Consider the following 20942-nt stretch of genomic DNA (forward strand, 5'->3'; position numbering starts at 1 on the left):
ACCGGTAATCTATGATAAAGAAAGTTAGCAAGGTACCGTTAAAGCACTCCTATAGTCCTAATCTTTAAGCCATTTAAGTTAATATGGAATTTTTTACCTATTACTTCAAAAATAATTTTCTAATGCCTATAAAGGGAATATATATGTATACACACGCGCTAAGAGACATGCGCGTAAGTAGTTGCATGGATCGTGTCTCAGAGTCCACATACGGTGGCTTGCGATCTACGTTAGCTTTAAGCAACACCGCCGGCGTCGCCACCGGCCGTCAACTTTCCTTTCTTCATTGACACCCACGCATGCATGAGTAGTAACCACTATTTAAAACCATTTTTCACATCCATTTCAGACTGATATATCATCCTATTTTCGAATATATATCAACCACATATATATTAAAAGAGAGAGAGAGAGATATAGAGTGAACGATGACGTCGTCAAGCGGCGGCGTTCCACCGGGATTCCGGTTTCACCCGACCGATGAAGAGCTTTTGCATTACTACTTAAAGAAGAAGATTTCGTTTCAGAAGTTTGATATGGATGTCATTAGAGAAATTGACTTGAACAAGGTTGAGCCATGGGATCTCCAAGGTAATATATAATTTCATGGTTAAATTATATGTTTATACATATATTATATGTATGTATGTGGTATTTTCTTTTCTTTTTTCTGGTTGCTATTGGAGTTTAGTTAGGTTAGCCTTTGTTTTAAAAACCTTTTTTTAGAGAATTATAATGACTAATTTATATGCCATTTTTAAAGTTATTAATGTTTTGCATATGTATTTATTTTCATGAAAAATTATTTGATTATTACTAACTTTTATCAATAAAAGAAAAGAGAAAGAGAAACAAAAATTAAACTTTAAGGTTGGATTAGTCCATTAGACTAGGTTATGAGAAAAAATGAGGTAATTATTTATTTACTTTATATAGAATGAAAAAGAATAAGTAAAAAAAATAGGAAACTTTAATTTAATTTCAAAATGATGTTGGATTAGTCCATTAGACTAAGTTATGAGAAAAAAATAAACAATTTTGTAGAATAGTTATCAAGATTTAGTTTTTTTTAATTAAGTAACTAATATTTTATTTGATTTCAATTATATTACTCAACTTTCAATTTTGTCTTAACTAGATCACTCAACTTTCAATATGCTTCAATTAGGTCACCTAACTTGCATTTTTAGTTCAATTAGGTCACTCAATTTCAATAAATGTTTTAATACTATCTTTTTTACATTCATATTCTATGTTCAAAAATTACTAAAACATCATTAAAACCAACATTTTTTTTAATAAATATATCACTTATAATAATATAGTAGTTGTCACTCTTATTTTAGAATATAAATTGAAAGTTAAGTAACCTAATTGAGAAAAAATGAAATTTGAGTGATATAACGGAGACAAAATAAAATATGAGTGACTTAATTGGAACAAATTTGAAACTTGGTTACTATTTTATAGAGTTTTCCAGTTAATTAAATGATTCAGATTATCTTATAATTTAAAATATGTTTAATACTTTAATTACATTATTTTTTGGGATCTTTATAATTAATTTGATACATTAAAAGGTGGATCCATTATTATATATGCTTTAAAAACCATCTCTATTTCATGATGATGGTGATAAATATGCATGCATTTCCATGTTAGCAACTGGAAACCAATATATTAGTTTAAGGTCGATTCCCATTATTACATTAATATAACATAAGCTCATAAATAACAATGAATTGACAAATATTATAGAGAGATGTAACATTGGATCCACACCACAAAACGAGTGGTACTTCTTCAGCCACAAAGACAGGAAGTACCCGACCGGTTCAAGGACAAACCGGGCGACAAATGCAGGTTTTTGGAAGGCAACTGGGAGAGACAAATGCATCCGTAACACCTATGAAAAGATTGGAATGAGGAAAACACTTGTGTTTTATCGTGGACGTGCTCCACATGGTCAAAAGACGGATTGGATCATGCATGAATATCGACTAGAAGATAACGATGATCATCATGATCCTCTCAATCCCTCTCTCACATCTCCTGTAAGTTGCATCGGCCTTTATTCCCCTCATCATGATTAAATTAAGAGCTTAAAACATTAATTTTTAAACTTTGTTCTTGTTCTTGCGTCTCTACTAGTAGCTGGGGTTTCACCATATTTAGAAAAACTACGTTACAATTCAAGGTGTTTTTTTTTGTAGCTTCCAGTACTTCTAGACATTTTTGCTACCCAGTAATCGAACTCGATAAACTTAATGTGGTACTAATTAAGTGTGGTGAAAAACTCTATAGAGTTCACTTAGCAAACTTGCTGAGTTACTTTACATCATGATTGATAGGTAGCAAATCTGCCTATAAATACAAAAAGTTTCATAAAAACACCTACTTCCACAGAGTTTCCATAAATAAGATATAACATTAACACAAAGCGACAGGAGCATTCGTCGATTTGATTTTCGAGCCATCCAGCGTGGAATCTCTTTTGGTCGCAATAACCAGATCAAATTTAGTAAGATTCAAACCGAATCAGCCAAATTCAAATTCAATCGTTAAGTTTTTTGTTACAACCGAATAAATATTTTTTTTTAATATTTTTTCTTTCTTTCTTTTTTTTTTCCTGTTATTTGTTATTAAATTAGTTGGGTTAAATAATGTGCTGAAGTTATATTTGAACAAAGTTTAATTAAAACGCTAAAAATACCCATAATTTGTTATTCGGTGTATTTAGGTTATTCTTTCTGAATCAAATTTAGATTTTGTGAAACTAAAAACATTACCAATTCGGTTTAAAACCAAACCGAATATATATAATTCGGTTCGATTTTAATCAGTTTCTTCCGTTTAGTTGTTTACAAACCCAATATTAATGAACATTCTTGATTCCAGATTATCTTTCTTGAATCTTTACGCACAAAATATTGACGTTCATTGTTTTTATCTTTCTAGGAAGATGGATGGGTAATTTGCAGGGTGTTCAAGAAGAAGAATCTATTCAAGGTTGGAGGAAGCGAAGGGTCAAGAGGTAGCATTGGGTCCGACCAACTTAACCATGGCTCAAACCAACCTGGTCCATTTTCACACACCAACCATCAATACTTAACATACAATCAAGAACAACAACACCAACAACAACTACAAACATTTGTTGATCTTGGGCTCAACCATGGCCACCTTCCTCAACAATATCCCCATCTCCAAGCTCAAAACTTCATACCAACCCACAAGCCCTTGGGCTATGACTTCTCGAACCATGGTGAGTGTGACAGTGCAAGCTGTGAGAACCAGCTTCAAGTTGGTTATAACCAAGCTTGTGAGCCTGGTTTAGAGGTTGGAACATGTGAGCCACCGGCTCATGAAAGCATGGTTAATGCAACCGGAAACGAGTGGGGAATGATGGTGACACCGCATCTTGGTGCGGCCAACGAAGATGGTGGTGATTCGTCTAAAAGGATGGTCAGGTATGAGAATAACACAAATGCATCATCCTCTTCATCAATGCAACAAATCAATCAACTACCGTTGCATGGAGAGATGGACTTTTGGCGCTACGGAAAGTAGTCAAAATATACATATTTGTATACTTATTATTTTCGTGTAAAACATTTAAAAACAAGGATTAGGGCTCTAAAAGAAGATGTCTCTAATCCTATAAGCTACAAACACTATGATTGTTACGATTAATTATGTATTTTTCTTAAAATTTTATTTGACAGATAATATCACTATTATGTAAATCATTTATTTATATTGTTGGTTTGAAGTAAATGGGTCATCATTTTGCGGATACTCGAATTCTTTTTGGGCGATAAAGTTCTCTAACGGAGTTAGATTTTTTCTACAAAGGGCAATATTCAACTCTGTCAATTATTCGATTTAATAATTACATCGTTCATCACTATAGTTACATCGTTCATCATTATAGTTAATTATTTTGTCTTTAATTACCTATATTAATTAAAACAAGTATAACTTAACAAACCATGTTTATGTTGGATATCAAGGCGTTGAATATCAAGCGCCTTTTGGCCTAGTGCTATCAAGTATGTGTTGGATAAGGGTTTGTTTTTCCAAATGGTACATGGGTGAAAAAAATAATTCTTCAAAACAAACAAACCAATTTCTATGTAATTTCCAGGTGGTTAGAATTAGGTTACTTAGTTCGTTTCACAACCCAGAACCTGAAGATTGATCAGTGATTTCATTATGGCTTTCTAATTAAAGTTTAATTGCATTGAAACCACTTTTTTCGTAAACCCTTTTTTAAACTAAAGATAACTTCACTTGATAATGCTTAATTCCAATAATAATTTAGACAACATCTCTTTCCAGTGATTCTTAAGAGGTTTGACAATGTATTTACCTTAGCTAGCTAAGTCGATTCATGCAATTTTTATATCTACTTTTGATTAACCCTTCGGCATCGACCATCGATTTAAATTGTATTTTCATTTTTAAATGTGGCATCTTGTTAGATTGTGACATGCTGATAATATGCGTTGTAGTACGTATACGAGTTACTAGTACGTACATTGACTTGTGCAAATGACTAGTACTTTTAGAACTTGCTCAAATGACTAGTATGTTCAAGACTTAGACTTGTAAAGACACAATATTAAAACTAGTCCTTTATGTTTGCACGTTTTTTCAATGGTTGTCCTTTCGCAAACTTAATGACAAAAAACATCATTTATCCATAAAAATCGTTGCACGGTTCGTTCTTTCCACTAACAAACGTTAAATTTGTCAGTTAAGTCACCTTATGTGCATTGCACATGAGGATATTTTAGTCCTTTTACACATAAATATTAATCAAATATTAAATAGTATTATAAAATCTAATACACATACACACAAACGCTCTCACTCTCACTCTCGCTTTCCGGTCTCTTTCTCTACACCGCCACCACCAGACCGTCACACCACCAGAAACCACCATCACCACAATCCATCATTCCCTAAAAGCCACAAACTACCACCACCACCAATCCACCATACCCCTTTGTTTCAACTCGTCGGAACCCTAGACATGGTGGGAATCACATACTTTAGACCCAAAACACCTAGAAATGAGGAAGAAGGCTTTACAAGCATTCGACTGCTTCTGCTTTGATTCCAAAAAAAAATATATGCGATACTACGGAAACCCCCTAATCCAACAAGAACCATAATGTTGATTTCCCAAATTGCTCAACGATTCGCCTCTCTCAATTTAAATTGACAGAGGGTTTTTTTTGTTAGATGATTGCTGTTAGTGCACAGATTTGGGGCTAAGTATGTTAAGCGAATTAGGCTCATTCGTTAAAGACTAGGCTCATCCGCAAAGTTAGGAGCCCATTCGATACTACAGTGTAACGAATGGTGACTCGTTCGTTAATGTATTCCTCATTCGTTAACGGAGGTTAACGAATGAGAGGCCATTCGCTAGTGGAAAGGCTCGTTCGTTAGTATGTCTAACGAATGAACTCTAACGAATGTGTCATGCCTATATATAGGGTAACTTCATTAGTTATGATAGTGATATGGTTTTATTTATTCCCCTGTAACGTTATGCTGCCGGATTGGCTCCAAGATCCTCACCATTAATGTATCTTCATGTAACGTATTGATCATCAATAAAGTATTTCCTTTAACGTATTGAACACGATATTATGTATCGGTATTGCGGCTAGATCCGAGGCTCTATAAACGATTTATAATTTCGACCCTAAAACACACAAGCACTAACCCGATTGATGACGAATCGAAGGTGATTGGCTGAACGGAGTTCCGGAGTTGGGCTGAGTTCCAAATTCGGCCGTTTGAGTTCTGCTTTTATATAACGAGGTCAGTCCCACCCCTAACGGGTCGTAATTGAGTCCAACTAAAACTGAGGTGATTGTGGTTGTGGTTGTGGTTGTGTTGTGGTGGGGGTTTGTTGAGGAAAAAGATTGTGGCGAGTGAGGGAGTTTTGGGGCGAGGTTTTTTCAACGACAGTGGTCTGTGGTTAGGGGTGTTCAAAAAAATCCGGATCCGAAACCGAACCCGAAATATCCGAAAATCCGTATCCGAATTATCCGAAATTTCGGATATCCTAAAACCGGATAATCCAAATTTTCGGATTCGGATGTCGATTTCTAAAAATTTCGGATAATCGAATTATCCGATATCCGAAAACTAAAAAAAATATATAAAAATAAGTAATATATATATATATATATATATATATATATATTATAGGTTATAAGTTAAGTTTAGGGTTTCCCTCCTATATAAATTCTCCACTTTCCACGTTATAAATCCTCCCATCACTGCCGAATTGCCGAAACACCTTCCCTGCTGATTTCCACCACTACCTTTGCTGCATAAGGTGATTTCCATTTTATTTTTGAATTATCTATATCACTTTTTTGTTAATTGTTAATGAAAAGTAAGATTCTGGCTTATTATTCTTGGATATGCTGCTAGGGTTTTTCCTTTTTAAGTTTTTATTGTCATATTATGTATATATTTTTGTATCATACGTTAGTTAATTAGAATTTAGCATGAGCGATTAAAAAATTGCTTTTAGTATGAAAAGTAAAGTGTGAAGACATATATGTTAATAGTTATTTACGCTTTAGTTTTAAGGTTTCATAACTAAATAGCTTTTGGTTGTTTTTGTGTATAGTTTGCTGCTCCAATGGAAAAGCATGATGAAAACAACTCAGACTGTGAGGTAGTTTCTGAAAATGAGGCGGTTTCAAAGAATGTGCAAAAACCGAAAAAAGATGGAGAAACCCCATGTGCAGCCTCAGATGGCGATGTAAGTGAAATTCCTTCGATACATTTATTGAAAAAAAGATCTATTTGGTGGGAGCATTATATCGTGTGTGATATCCCTGATAAGGCTGAGTGTAAGTATTGTCATAAAAAAATTGGTTGTGCATCAAAAAGTGGGACTACTCCTTTAAGAAATCACATTAATGTTTGCAAAGAGTATCCAGCAAATAAAGATAAAAAACAAAAGCTACTTAATTTAGAGTCCAAAACACGTATTAGTGATGATTGTTCTGTTGAAACCGTGACAATTCCAAAGTTATGGGAGTTTAACCAAGAAGTAATTATGAAAGCTTTAGCAAAAATGTTGATTATTGATGAACTGCCTTTTTCATTTGTTGAGCGAGTGGGTTTTTGAGAATTCTGTAAGGTTATTAATCCTTATTTTATTGTACCTTCACGTACGACTGCAACAAGAGATTGTTATGGCTATTTTATTGAGGAACGAAGACGGTTAGTGAATATTTTTAAAAATATGTCAACGAGAGTGTGTTTAACCACCGACACTTGGACTTCGGGGCAAAATTTGTCTTATATGTGTTTGACTGCACACTTTATAGATGATGATTGGCATCTACATAAGAGAATTATAATTTTTTTGTCCAATTGTTGGTCATTCAGGGGTTTTAATTGAATGGGGCCTAAAAAATATTTTGACTATGACGGTGGATAATGCTAGCTCTAATGATATAGCTATTAAACACTTGCAAAAGGTTTTTAATCATTGGGAATGTGGTGTTTTGAAGGGAGCGTTTTTGCATATGAGATGTGCGGCTCATATTTTGAACCTAGTTGTTAAAGATGGGCTTACTAATCTGACTTTACCAATCAAAAAAATTCGTGCTTAGGTAAAATATGTGAGGTCTTCACCTGCTAGACTTCAAAAATTTCAAACTTGTGTTGAAGAAGAGAAAATAGAAAGCGGGGGTTTAGTGTGTTTGGATGTTGATGCCAGGTGGAACTACGCTTATTTGATGCTAGAATTTGCTGTTAAATTCAAAAAAGCATTTTCTAACTTACTATTAAAGGATTCTAGTTGTGAGAAAGAGATGAGGAAGTGTGAGGGTGGTTTACTTCATGAGGATGATTGGATTAGTGTTACTAGCTTGTTGCCTTTCTTGAAGATATTTTATGAAGCTACGTTAAGATTTTCAGGTTCCCGTTATGTGACCTCCAATGCTTATGTGCATGAGATATTTGGAGTTGGCACTGTGATTGATGGTTTCACTACCAATCAAGATAGTTCAATTCGTTCAATGGCATTTAGTATGAAACAAAAATATATCAAGTATTGGGGGAATGTGCTTAAGCTTAATCAGTTTTTATTTATTGCCGTGGTTCTTGATCCAAGACGAAAATGGCAATATATTAAATGGCTTGTTGAAGAAAATTTTGTAGATACGAGTATCATCAATACTCTAGACCGGAACTTGAAGGCTTTGTTTGAACTTTATGAGAATTCTATGCCCAAAAAACAAAAGGGTGTTGAGGCATCATCATCATCTAAAACTTCTATTCCTAGTATGGCATCCAGTGACAATCAAACAACAATGGACATTGATGAAATTATGAGCAAGCGGTTTGAAATAGCAATGGGAAGTTCAGAAACATCTATGAGAAAATCTGAGTTAGAAAAATATCTTGGGGAAGATCGGGAACCTAAAGACTCACGATTCGACATATTACAATGGTGGAAAGTTCAACAATGTCGATATCCCGTTCTTGCTAGGATGGCTCGAGATATTCTTGCAATTCCCCTTTCTACGGTTGCCTCTGAATCGGTTTTTAGCACCGGGGGACGAGTGCTTGATAGTTTCAGAACTTCCTTAACCACAAGAATGGTGGAAGCATTGGTATGCACACAAGACTGGTTGCGTGCTTCTAATAATCCAATTTTGATTGAAGATACCATTTTTGATATCGAAAGCTTGGAAGAAGGTTGTAATAAGTAATTATTTGCTTTACTTTTGTACATATGCATATTTAATGTTGATGTATTTGTTTTCTTCGTATTATATTGTAGGCATGAAGGAGTTAAAATTGGAACAACCCACCATTATCATAGATGAAACAGTTGATGAAACAATCGAGCCAGCTTAAGGTATTTTTTTCTATAAATTAATAGTATCTATACAATTATTTGTGTTACTAAATTAGAAATAGTTTTGCTTTGTTAACTTGTTATTTCTATTGATTTATGTTATACCATATTGCAGGTTTACAAGGGTTGGATAATGGATGTTCACACGAGCTTATGGTTGGATTTATCATTTTTAAATGTTTAATCGTTGATGAACTACTTTCGAATTTATCTTAGAATTTGTTTTGGATGTTTTTGGTTGTTTTGTTTAAGTTTGAATTTATCCATGAATTTCTTTGAATGTTTTTTTTATCTCAATGTTAGAAACTTGAAAAATCAAGCATAGGTTTAGTTTTAATATATGCATAAACAATTTTTTTTTTAATTCGGATTATCCGTTTCAATAACCGAATCCGTATCCGTATCCGAAATTTCGGATATCCGAAAAATCGGATATCCGAAATTTCGGATACGGATTTGGATATCAATATTCATTATCCGAACTTTTCGGATATCCGATTTTCGGATATCCGAAAACCGGATAATCCGGTCTTGAACACCCCTATCTGTGGTGGTGGTGGATTTGAATGATGGTGTTAGTGGTGGTGGTGGCCTTGAACTGGATATGATGATGATGATGATGATGATGATGATGATGATGATGATGATGTTGCAGATGAAAGATGTAGAAGAAAAAGAGTATATATAGAGAGAGAAAATGGATGGATGGATGGAAAAAGAAAGAGGAAGAGAGAAAGTGATTTATTTTTTAATATCATTTAATTTTTTATTTTAAGTAAAAAGACTAAATTATCCTCATGTGCCTTACACATGACCGAATATAACGAGAAAAATTAACTAGGTTGGGACCAAATGACATAATGTGATAGAGTTTTAAAGCATAAAGGATGTTTTTTGTCATTAAATTTGCGAAAGGACAACAATTGAAAAAATGTGCAAACATAAAGGACTAGTTTTGCTATTATGTCATTTGTAAACTTGTATGTGTAATTAGGACGTGGACGTATCTTAAACGTTATGTTGTTAACCTTAATTTTACGAGTCATGTATTGTACATTATGATGTATTCAGTAATGCCATTTAACCTTATAGTTAGAATTTTTAAGAAATGCATGTATCTTAGGAGTTACTTTAATTATTTTATAGATATTAGATTAGTTTAGGAAAAACTAAATCCAAAATAACTTTATTTGATAGCATGAGTTTATTGATTATCATAAAAAAAACATTCTGTTTGACTCATTATATTTTTCATGCTCTAGATTTTTTCTTTATTACTATTATTAGAAGGAGCAACGAGATGGTCATGTCTTGAGGATAATCAAAGAACGAGAAGAGCTAAAAGTTAATGAAACTCTTTATAAAGCAAAATATTTGGGTTTGAAATTAGAGTGGACGATTTAAATGAGATAGTAATTTTAAGGAAGAAAATTATAGTGAGTAATGCTATGGGATGTCAAGGTAAGACAGATTAAATTTTATGATCATTAGATTAATGAAGGATAATTAATGTGAGGATCGTTATATTTTATTGAAGATGTGATATATCTATTATTAACATTAAACCAATAGACTACAATTAAAAGTTCTAGTTAAACAAAAAAATAAAACACATTTGAGCATAATTAAAATATATTTAAGTATATGTGTGCAAAACAATTGTAACACATCACCTTTGACTAGAAGTGAGACAGCTATTTTAATTATGAACGGGTTAACTTTGCTGGATATAAATATAACTCATCACCTTTAGGCATAAATGAGATATTTAAATCATGTAGGCAAAATTAATAAAGCTTTGTAATTAGACTTGAATGTGGGGTAGATGTAACACATCACCTTTGAGCAATAGTGATACATCAAAATTTATTCAAGTACAACTTTTATGTTTTGTAAAAGGTTTTTAAGTTTTAAGTGTTTAAAAAATATTTATTAGTTAACAGCAACCTGTTTAATTTAGAAAAGTTGTGGTTTTCGGTTTTCTAATGAGTTCTCGGTCAAATTATGAGTTCTCGATCAACACGTATGTGACATCCTTCATCGGTTGGGAAGGAGAATAAAGCCTTCTTTATAAGGAGGTGGATACCTTTCCCATCATAACGCGTTTTGGGCGCTTAATAGTAGTGGATGAGAGGAGAACTCCACAGTTAAGCGTGCTCAAGTGGGAGTAGTATCAGGATGGGTGACCTCTTGGGATGTCTCCACCTGGGCAACCAAAAGCAAATCTGTGAGGCGATAGTGGTACGTCCCGGCCAAAGCGGACAATATTATGGTGCGGCGGTAGCTGGGCTGTTACAGATGGTATCAAAGCAAGGGCCAGACTAGTGGTGCCAGGTTCCGCGAGGACGCTGGACCCCTAAGGGGGATGGATTGTGTCACCCCCCGACTCAGGGCCTAGGCGTGACACCCGTAGTTGGTACCTGTTTTGTAAATATATTAGAGTTTCGGGTTATTAGCGGAAGTCTTTGATTATAGTAATAAAATAATAATTTATTTTGAAAATCTTTTAGATAATAAATATCCAAGTATTTGATTTACAAACCTTTATTTATTCTTGTTTACAGTATTTTATTTATTAAAAACTGAGCCATCTCTATCTGCAAACATCTATCTCCAAGAGTGACTCTTATTCCTTTCTATTTGTGCTATACTTGCTTTCCTGTAATGAGGGGGGGAATACGTCAGCGATATGCTGGTGAATTGTTGACTTTGAAAATATTTGACTGACAAGATAGTTTTGGAACAAACTCAGCAGAAACGTCTCTTATTTCTGGGAATTGTGCCACTGCCATACACATATAATTATGGTTCTCCAAGAACTAATGCCTGCTGGAAAACTTTCGTTATGACTGTTTAGTCTGCGGCCACGTAGCCTTGGTTGAAAGACTAGACAATTATGTTTGGATCCAGACACATGTGTACTCGGTCTAAGTTATTTTTATTTTCTACCTTGTGACTTAGGGATCACGTAATCCCTTAAAATTTAGTGATCACGTAATCTCATACAAACATTTGACTGACTGTTTAGATAAACAACCCGTTTATCTGACTGAAAAAGGTTTAAAGTATTCACCTGTGGATTGTGATTGTCTTTTCCGAATGATGTGGTGATCTCGTTTGATAACATTTGTGAAAGAATGATGATTGATCTATAATAAAATAAGTTTGTATAAATACCCGAATCGTCTCTTGATCTAGCTACAGACCTTTAGTCTGGTTTTAATAGCTTTAAACCTTGACTGATCATTTATTTGAATAAAATATTTAAACCCGTAGTCTTTTCAAATATTTACAAATCATGTACTGAGTTTCTTCTTCAAGAAGAAACATTAAATGATTATAACCCTAGTTGTGAAGAAAACTATATCTCTTACATATAATATTTCTTAATAGTGAAGAAACTATTTCTTACTATATCTTATTGTATATAAAAGCTTATGTTTCTTAATCATGAAAAAAACATTATTTTAACTATAACCTTTGCAATGTATAAAGCTTTTATAAACATAATTATGATCAAGGTTTGGGCTATACCCCTGACTATGGTCTAAGCCATATTATATAATAATAAAATAATAACTTAATCAGAACCCCTACCTCTCACGCGGGTATTCAGAGTTAGTTATCTAAGACTGATTGAGCGGCACTTCTACTCTATATCGCGTACTAAAGCTTTAAACTGTTGGAACTTCGGGGCTTGGAACGTTACTACAAGGTCGGCACGCAAACCGAGGTTGTGTATAAGAAAATAGTGTGTTTGGTGTGTGAAATGGAAGTGCCATACCCCTCCCCTTTTATAGCTGAATTTGGGAATCATCGCATAGCGCAATGGTCCCTTCTATTGGGGCATCACGTAGCGTGATGTCAGGGTTTGACGCGTGCCATGCTGACTCAGCCCTAACATCTGCCACGTGTCCCCCCGTCGCGACACGTGTCTGGTGATTCATACACCCCCATCGCGTAGCGCGATGGTGTTGTTCCTAGGCTCATCGCGTAGTGCGATGGGTCCTGGAATCAGATTTTTCAAACTTTTTGTCCTTCGTCTTTGATAACTTGCCACTTCTTGGTCATACTTTCATTTTCCAAAAATACTAAAGCGGCCCTTATGTGGCTCACGGCGATGCGAGCATTCGACTTGCAAAGTGCACCATCAAAACTCCACATTACGCCCATCGTCCGAGTCCTAGTCCGTGCGCGTGTGCGTCGGGTGCTTTGCACCCTCCGCTAGGACTATAGGGAGTGGTTAGCCACATTAAAGCATTCTATGGAAACTTGCTTCCGTATAAAGAGCTTCTATTTCTTTTCTTGTTTCTATGTGGGATAAAAGTTATCTTTCTTATTTATACCCATGTAGAATGCTTCCATTTTCTTTCATCTTTCCATGTGGGATGGAATTTCCTATTTTCTTAACATAAGATGCTTTGTTTTTCTTATCTCTTTTCTTTCTTTTTTGTAACGTCCGACTTTTAGAAATAATAGATAAAGAAATATTTAAATAACGTTTGTTATTTAATCGTCGTATAATAATAAATAATAAATTAAAATGAGAGATGATAGGCTTAATGGATATGAACTTAACAATAAAATATGGACTTAGTGGATTAATGGGCCTAAGGTCCATGAGCTAAGGGTATAAGTACCCTTAAACCTTCCCTAAAACCCTAGATCTCATAATTTCATACCTTTCCATTTTTTTTACCAACACACACTCTCCCTACCTTGAAACCCGAGAACGAGATCCAAGTTGTTTTAGTGATTCTCGCTTCCAAACGACAAGGAGAATCAAGATCTAGCTCGTGTCAAGACCAAAACTCTAAACCGGATTACGCTTAGAGTTAGTCGAGCTCAGTTGAAGAAAGGAATTACTATTAACGGTGAACGCAACAGAATCCAGGTGAGTTCTAGCCCCTTTCTCTATGATGTTTTTCGGGGCTGTGTGCATACTCCTATGTGATAGTTAAAACGCTTATCCTAAGTGATAAGTGTAAGATACATGTATGATTGTGCATTGATTGCTATTATTATATAATGTTTATATGATAGAATGTGTATATGTATGTATGTATATTATATATATACATGAGACAGGTAAAGTATGCATGTACGATAATGAAGGTATGAAATGAACGTATGGATAGTTGACGGGACATGTATGGTTGTATGGTTAAACGAAACAAAGGGATCAGACCCTAATAATATTTGAGATTGTGATAAAAGGGACCAAACCCTAATAATATCTGAGATAGTAGGGACCAGACCCTTATAATATCTGAGATTAGAGGGACCGGACCCTATTAATATCTGAGAGGAGGGATCAGACCCTGAAAATATCTGAGATGGGGGGACCAGACCCTAAGAATATTTTTAATACTGTAAATCCACCCAGCGAGAAAGTAGGGTTCCCAGGTCGGGGGTCTTACATCTTTACTTGTTATAAGAATATTTTTAATACTTCAACTTTCAAAGTTGACTTTTTTAATCCAAAATAATTATGAAATTTTCTAGGATGTTGCATCCTCCTCACCTTGAAATGAATCTCGTCCTCGAGATTCGCTAACTTTGGTTTGGTTGATTAGATTCCTTTTAATTTGATTCTCGAGTTTAACTCCGAGTTGATAAATAGTTGAAATACTTGAATCGTTACATCTTAATTGATATTATCAGTAAATGGTTCAGAATATCATAAGTAATTGTAAATGGCTAAGCACAATGGCCAGTTGTGTTTAATTATTTACCTTACCTTTTGTATTCTAAACATTTGCTGATGTTAACTAAATTGCCTCTTGGATCCAGTATATCGAATCCTTTCATCTTATTCATCTTGATATTCTTTAAGATACTTCTACTTGTCCCACGTTGTCCTTTGCTTTTATGAACTTGACGGATTTCTTCCTTCTTTATCCATTGGTCATTTCTTTGAACTTTTAAAGTTTATATCACTGATTTTCTTGAATAAAGATAAACTCTTTAATGCATTATTTTCTTTATTTTATCTTTCTAGAGATGATAGACTATATTAACTATATAGTCTTTACATTCTTTATGTATTTCGGATTAAAACCGCCTCTTTATTGAATATAAGCATTATTGTGTAAAGACACGATCTGTATGCTAATATTTTTCTTTATTTACATTAGGGATTTAAAAACCCTATTACGATTACAAAACTTCCCGTTTAAAACGAGTTTACAAGCAGTTTATAAGAGCTAACTTAACTATTAGTTATTTCTAATGCCTTGAAATCTTGCACATTCGTTTAGCATACTCTTATCTGCTTTTATTCTTGATCGCCAGATGCTTCTTGCATGTTTAACATATTTATTCTGGCGTTTCCTTTCTTGGCTTTGCTTCCATTTGCATTGTTTGTCTTTTTCGGACATTCTATGCTGAAATGCCCATTTTCTCCACAGTTGAAATACACAACTGTCTTTCTTCTGCAATCATCTTCTGAATTAACAATTTTCTTGCAGAAGGTGCATGTGACAAATGGATTGGTTTTGGGAATGTTAGTTGATCTCAGACATCTCCCATGGTGTCTCCTTCCACAATTTGAGCAGATTGGTCTTGTGAATTTGAATGACCCTTCTTCCTTTTCTTTGTTTTTATTCATTCTATTTACCTCAGTTTCTTTTTCCTTTCGTTTTTCATTTTTATCTTGCTCTTGATTTTTTATAAGACCATTCATGAGATAGCCAGCCAATTCCATGGCTGAATCAGCAGTTTGAGGCAGATTGGATCTCACCATGTCTCTAATTTCTCTTGGCAGTCCCCAGATTATCGGGTCACTTTGTTGTATTCAGGTGTTACCATGTGTGGTACCGATCTACAATACTCATGAAACTTAGTATTGTATTCCCTGAGATTAGTGCCTTCCACTTTGTGATTCAAAAACTTGGTTTGAATAAGATCTCTTTCATGCATGGGATAGAATTTTCGTATTACAAGTTCCTTGAATGCTTCCCATCCCATTTGATACAAGGTTTCTCTACCCTTTGTCATGATTAGGTCATTCCACCATTCTAGAGCTTCACCCTTGAATTGTTAAGACGCGTAATGAATCTTTTGAATCTCAGTACATTGGCTTATGATAACGATAGACTCGAGCTCCTCAAGCCATCGTAATGCTGATATGGCACCTTGATCGCCATAGAATTCTTTTGGTCCATAGACTTGGAAAATTTTGAAATTACAACCTTGGATAACTAACTTATTCTTTAAATTACGATTGAAACTATTATCAGTATTGGAACTATGAACGCTTTCTTCATGATCAGAAGGATTTCGATACGGATGAGGTCTAACAGTTTTATTCGAATGCGGAGATTTACATTTATGTGATCCTCCTTTCATTACATCGATGAGAGGAGTGATTGCATTATGAATCATTTCTTGTACTTTGACTAAATATTGCTCAGGAATCTCCTAGGCATGTTCGTATACTTTTCTATTTCTTCTTTGAGTTGAAGCTTCATCATTGTTTTCTTGATTGATTGGATTCGACATTTCTGTGAATAGAATGAAAGAAACTTTTTATATTAATAATAAAATATTCGCAACAATTGCGTGACACTGAAACAAATGACACAAGTACGAGATATCTATTAACGTTTAATCATTTTGTCGTATTTCGAGAGAATTTTCAAAAGATCTCTTGTTGACTTTTCATTTTTCTTTTCTTTGATCTCCAATATCTATTTCTTGAGATTATCTATCTCACATAAGGCACAATCTCAATGCTTTCTCTTGAATGATGTTGGGATAATCGTTAAAATGATAAATCTATGTATCTTTGAATGTCTTTATTCTTTTCTTGAGATACTATTACATATGCAGACCATGAGAATTTCTCTAATTCTCTTTCTAGGTCTATTCCTTTTATCTTGTCGTTGACTTGAAATTTTCCCACCCGGACCTTTTCTCATTTCATTGTTAATGTTTTCCCTACTTCCAACTTTCTTTGGAAGGATTGTCTTGAAAGCGAGTGTACTTTCTTTTCTTGACATATTAAAATACAATTTTAAAGATAAGTTCAATATTCGGGGAATTTTAAAACATATCTTTTATTTATTTATATTGTAGTTTTCAAGAGTGCACAACATTATTATAGTTTACACTTGTTTACAACTATTGCGGTTCTTATCGTCTATTTCTTCCAACGGACAATCAATTTCCTGATTTTACTATCCTTCTTGGTATTCTTACTTGTTTCCTTTTCTTTTTCTTTTTTTTTTTCTTTGTCCTTCTCTTCTTCCATCTCTATATTGTTGAGCATTGATTCGACTATTTTTGTAACGTCTACTCCATAGCATGTTGGATCATCTATGAAATGGTACATTCCTTCATATTTTGTACTCCGGGGTTCATTTTGAGGATAAGCAAAATAAGGATCTTGATTTATTGGATAATTAAAATATTCCTGTCCCTAGGGGTTTTCTTCCTGATCGGTCATTAGTTCTCTTCCTTTTGGCATAGTTGATTTCTTGGATCTACTTGATCCTGTTTCCTGCATATCTTGTCTTCGGATGATATGGGCTAGTGAGATGTTGGAATCAAAGGAATCTGAATTTTCTTCCATTGAGGTCTGATACGAGTCTTCACTACTAGATATTGGGATTAGAATTAAAGCGGTTCCTATACACCCTTTTCCTTTACCTGACGGAGGTTGATATGATCCTTGGCTGGATTAACGATCAGACATCTGTACGATGTTAGATTGGGAATAAGATTGTATTCTTATCTTATTCGTAATAGTTTTACTTACATTTTAGATACTTTTAATTAAGTACATATTAATATCCGTATGATAAGATTTGGATCTTATGTTAAATCATTCAATGACTATTTATGTTGATATTCTCTATTGAATACTAATTTTAATTATGTTCAAAGCCTAGGTATACTAAATACCTAATTCGCTAAGAACAATGGCTCTGATACCAACCTGTCACACCCCGACTCAGGGCCTAGGCGTGACACCCGTAGTTGGTACCTGCTATGTAAATATATCAGAGTTTCGGGATATTATCGAAAGTCTTTGATTATAATAATAAAATAATAATTTATTTTGAAAATCTTTTGGATAATAAATATCCAAGTATTTGATTTACAAACCTTTGTTTATTCATGTTTACAATATTTTATTTATTAAAAACTAAGCCATCTCTATCTACGAGCACCTGTCTCCAAGAGTGACTCTTATTCCTTGCTATCTGTACTATACTTGCTTTCATGTAATGAGGGTGAAAAATACGTCAGCGATATGCTGGTGAATCGTTGACTCTGAAAATATTTGACTGACAAGATAGTTTTGGAACAAACTCAGCAGAAACGTCTCTTATTTCTGGGAACTTGTGCCACTACCATACACACAAAATTATGGTTCTCCAAGACTAATGCCCGCCTGAGAACTTTCGTTATGACTGTAAAGCCTGCGGCCACGTAGCCTTGATTGAAAGACTAGACAGTTATGTTTGGATCCAGACACATGTGTACTCGGTCTGAGTTGCTTTTATTTTCTACCTTGTGACTTAGGTATCACTTAATCCCTTAAAATTTAGAGATCATGTAATCTCATACAAACACTTGACTAACTGTTTAGATAAACAACCCGTTTATCTGACTGAAAAAAGGCTTAACGTATTCATCTTTGATTGTGATTGTCTTTTCTGAATGATGTGGTGATCTTGTTTGATAACATTTGTGAATGAATGATGATTGATATATAATGAAATAAGTTTGTATAAATACCCGGATCGTCTCTTGATCTAGCTATAGACCTTTAGTCTGGTTTTGATAGCTTTAAACCTTGACTGATCATTTATTTGAATAAAGTATTTGGACCCGTAGTCTTTTCATTTATTTACAAATAATGTACTGAGTTTCTTCTTCATGAAGAAACATCTACTGATAGGTTTTTTCTTCAAGAAGAAACGTTAAATGATTATAACCCTGGTATGTAAAATCTTATGTTTCTTAGTTGTGAAGAAAACTATATCTCTTGCATATAATGTTTCTTAAAGTGAAGAAACTATTTCTAACTATATCTTATTGTACGTAAAAGCTTATGTTTATTAATCATGACGAAAAACATTATCTTAACTATAACCTTTGCACGTACAAAGCTTTTATAAACATAATTGATCAAGGTGATATAAGGCTAAATATATATAAATCCTTTGTATATTTTATTAGTTTTTGTTTGGTTTTATTAGAATTTGTATATTACTAACATATTTGTGTATTTTAGGTTCCGGGTTTCAATTATGTCGAAAAGAGGGCAAAAAACAAGCGCAAACAAGCAAAATGGGAGAAAGCCCGTCGCGCGGCACTATGGGCTCAGTTTTCTAGAATCTTCTACAAATTTTAAGTTTATGGGCTTAGATTTCCAGAATCTTTTACTAATTTTAATATTATGGGCCTTGAAAGTTTATATAAACACCCATAAACTTAACCCTAATCATAACCTGAATACCCTAGCCTTCTAGGACGAATTTGGGAGCTCAAGAGGAGATATTTCCGAGGGTTTGAAGGCAAGGAATCAGCCGGCGAAGTGCTTATCATCCAAGGACGAAGACCACGGGTTTTATCGCCTTTAATCTTCCGTTCTTATTTATGTTCGCCATGAATTCCTTTATTATTGGTTTATTTAATTTTATGATGCTAGGCTAAACATTATAGACTGCCTAGGCTTATGATGAACCTATTTTGACGTTGTGATTTGATTTGGAATTTATTTAACGTTATGGTTTTATGATTTAGTAAAATGTTTAATTATATTAAATTGATGCATATGGATACTTAGGATTGTTTGATTGATTGTTATTATTCCAAAGTTGCCTTGATTATTGTTTGCCATTATGATAGGTTGCTATTATGTCACCTACTTTGTGTTTTTGACTATTTTATGATTGATATGCATTAAGATTATAGGAATAATAATTTTTAATTAATTAAACCTAAGTGTCTGCTAACCTAAATCTGTAAAGTGCTAGGTTATTGATAGATCTTTATTAATTGGTCTTGCTAGATTTAGTTCTTCATAAGGAGTCCGTCTAGGTTTGATTACTTAATTATTGTCTATCGAATCAATTAAATATATTAAACTGCCATTGATTTTCGCGCTGTAAAGTAGGATTTCGTATAAAGGAACTAAGTCATAAATAATTAGGTGACCGTAAGGAAACTTGATCTTTAATACTGGTGTGCGTTAAAACTTATTAGAAACTCATAGATGTCTCTCGAGAAGGGTCAGGGGTCTTGTTCGTGTTTTCTCAAGTGTCTATTTTACAATCGCAGTCCATAATTTAATATTTTCCTGGTTTATTCATAACTGAAATTTAGGGGATTCTAGCCTAGGTAGTTTTTTTTATCATCATATTATTTATCAAACTTGTATTTTTGTTTACTTTACTTATTTTCCTTAATTAGTTTTAATTTAGTATTTTAAACAAAACCCCCTTTTACAAACAAATAGTCGTGTCAGTATTAGTTGAGTCTAATTAGCTAGTTAACGTAGTTTAAAGAGTCTCGTGGGTTCGATATTCGGACTTACTTAGCTGTACTGGAGTCGACCGATTCACTTGTCGGTTAGTAGTTTTAGTTAAGTTAAGAGTCTAGAATTATTACTTAGTGTCCAGATTGGTGTTTATTTAGTTAATAAATTAATAACTACTTTTAGCACATCAAGTTTTTGGCGCCGTTGCCGGGGACTCTTGGTGATTGCGTTATTAGCTTTGATTAGACTTACTTGCCATATACGTGCTATTTGTATTGTGTTTTGTTTTTAAGTCGTAGGAGTTAGGTTAATATAGTTTAGTTTAATTGTTAGTTTTATTTAGAAGTTTTTTTTTGTAGAGTCTATATACGTGTTATTTTCTTTTGAGTCGTAGGAGTCTAATTGTCTGTGTCTTTTATTTATTTTGAATCTCGTAAATATGTGTGAGATTTGTGGTGGACCCCATTTTACGCTTATATGTCCTCAATGTGTGGGATGTTTATCACATTATTATGCTAACTCTCCTGTGCAGTCGCAACA

The 20942-nt window shown here is 33.9% G+C and overlaps 3 protein-coding genes across 3 annotated transcripts; all 3 read left to right on the top strand.

Annotated features, from left to right (window-relative positions):
- Positions 1 to 207: 207 nt before the first annotated feature.
- On the top strand, positions 208 to 3598 carry LOC143604612 (protein BEARSKIN2-like). The gene is made up of 3 exons (XM_077081035.1): positions 208 to 591; positions 1759 to 2054; positions 2959 to 3598. Exons 1-3 carry the CDS (start codon positions 429 to 431, stop codon positions 3568 to 3570), a joined length of 1071 nt encoding a protein of 356 aa, XP_076937150.1. The 5' UTR covers positions 208 to 428; the 3' UTR covers positions 3571 to 3598.
- A 3072-nt stretch (positions 3599 to 6670) lies between these two features.
- Positions 6671 to 7165, top strand: LOC143604611 (zinc finger BED domain-containing protein RICESLEEPER 3-like). Its single transcript, XM_077081034.1, has one exon. The coding sequence runs from the start codon at positions 6671 to 6673 to the stop codon at positions 7163 to 7165; it is 495 nt and encodes a 164-aa protein (XP_076937149.1).
- Positions 7166 to 7466: 301 nt separating this feature from the next.
- On the top strand, positions 7467 to 8907 carry LOC143604613 (zinc finger BED domain-containing protein RICESLEEPER 2-like). The gene is made up of 3 exons (XM_077081036.1): positions 7467 to 7520; positions 7656 to 8745; positions 8831 to 8907. Exons 1-3 carry the CDS (start codon positions 7467 to 7469, stop codon positions 8905 to 8907), a joined length of 1221 nt encoding a protein of 406 aa, XP_076937151.1.
- The last annotated feature ends 12035 nt before the right edge of the window (positions 8908 to 20942 follow it).

Source organism: Bidens hawaiensis, unplaced genomic scaffold (genome assembly GCF_021521415.1).
Source record: "Bidens hawaiensis isolate Kalapana, Puna unplaced genomic scaffold, B.hawaiensis_p1.1 tig00065992_1, whole genome shotgun sequence".
Taxonomy (NCBI): domain Eukaryota; kingdom Viridiplantae; phylum Streptophyta; class Magnoliopsida; order Asterales; family Asteraceae; genus Bidens; species Bidens hawaiensis.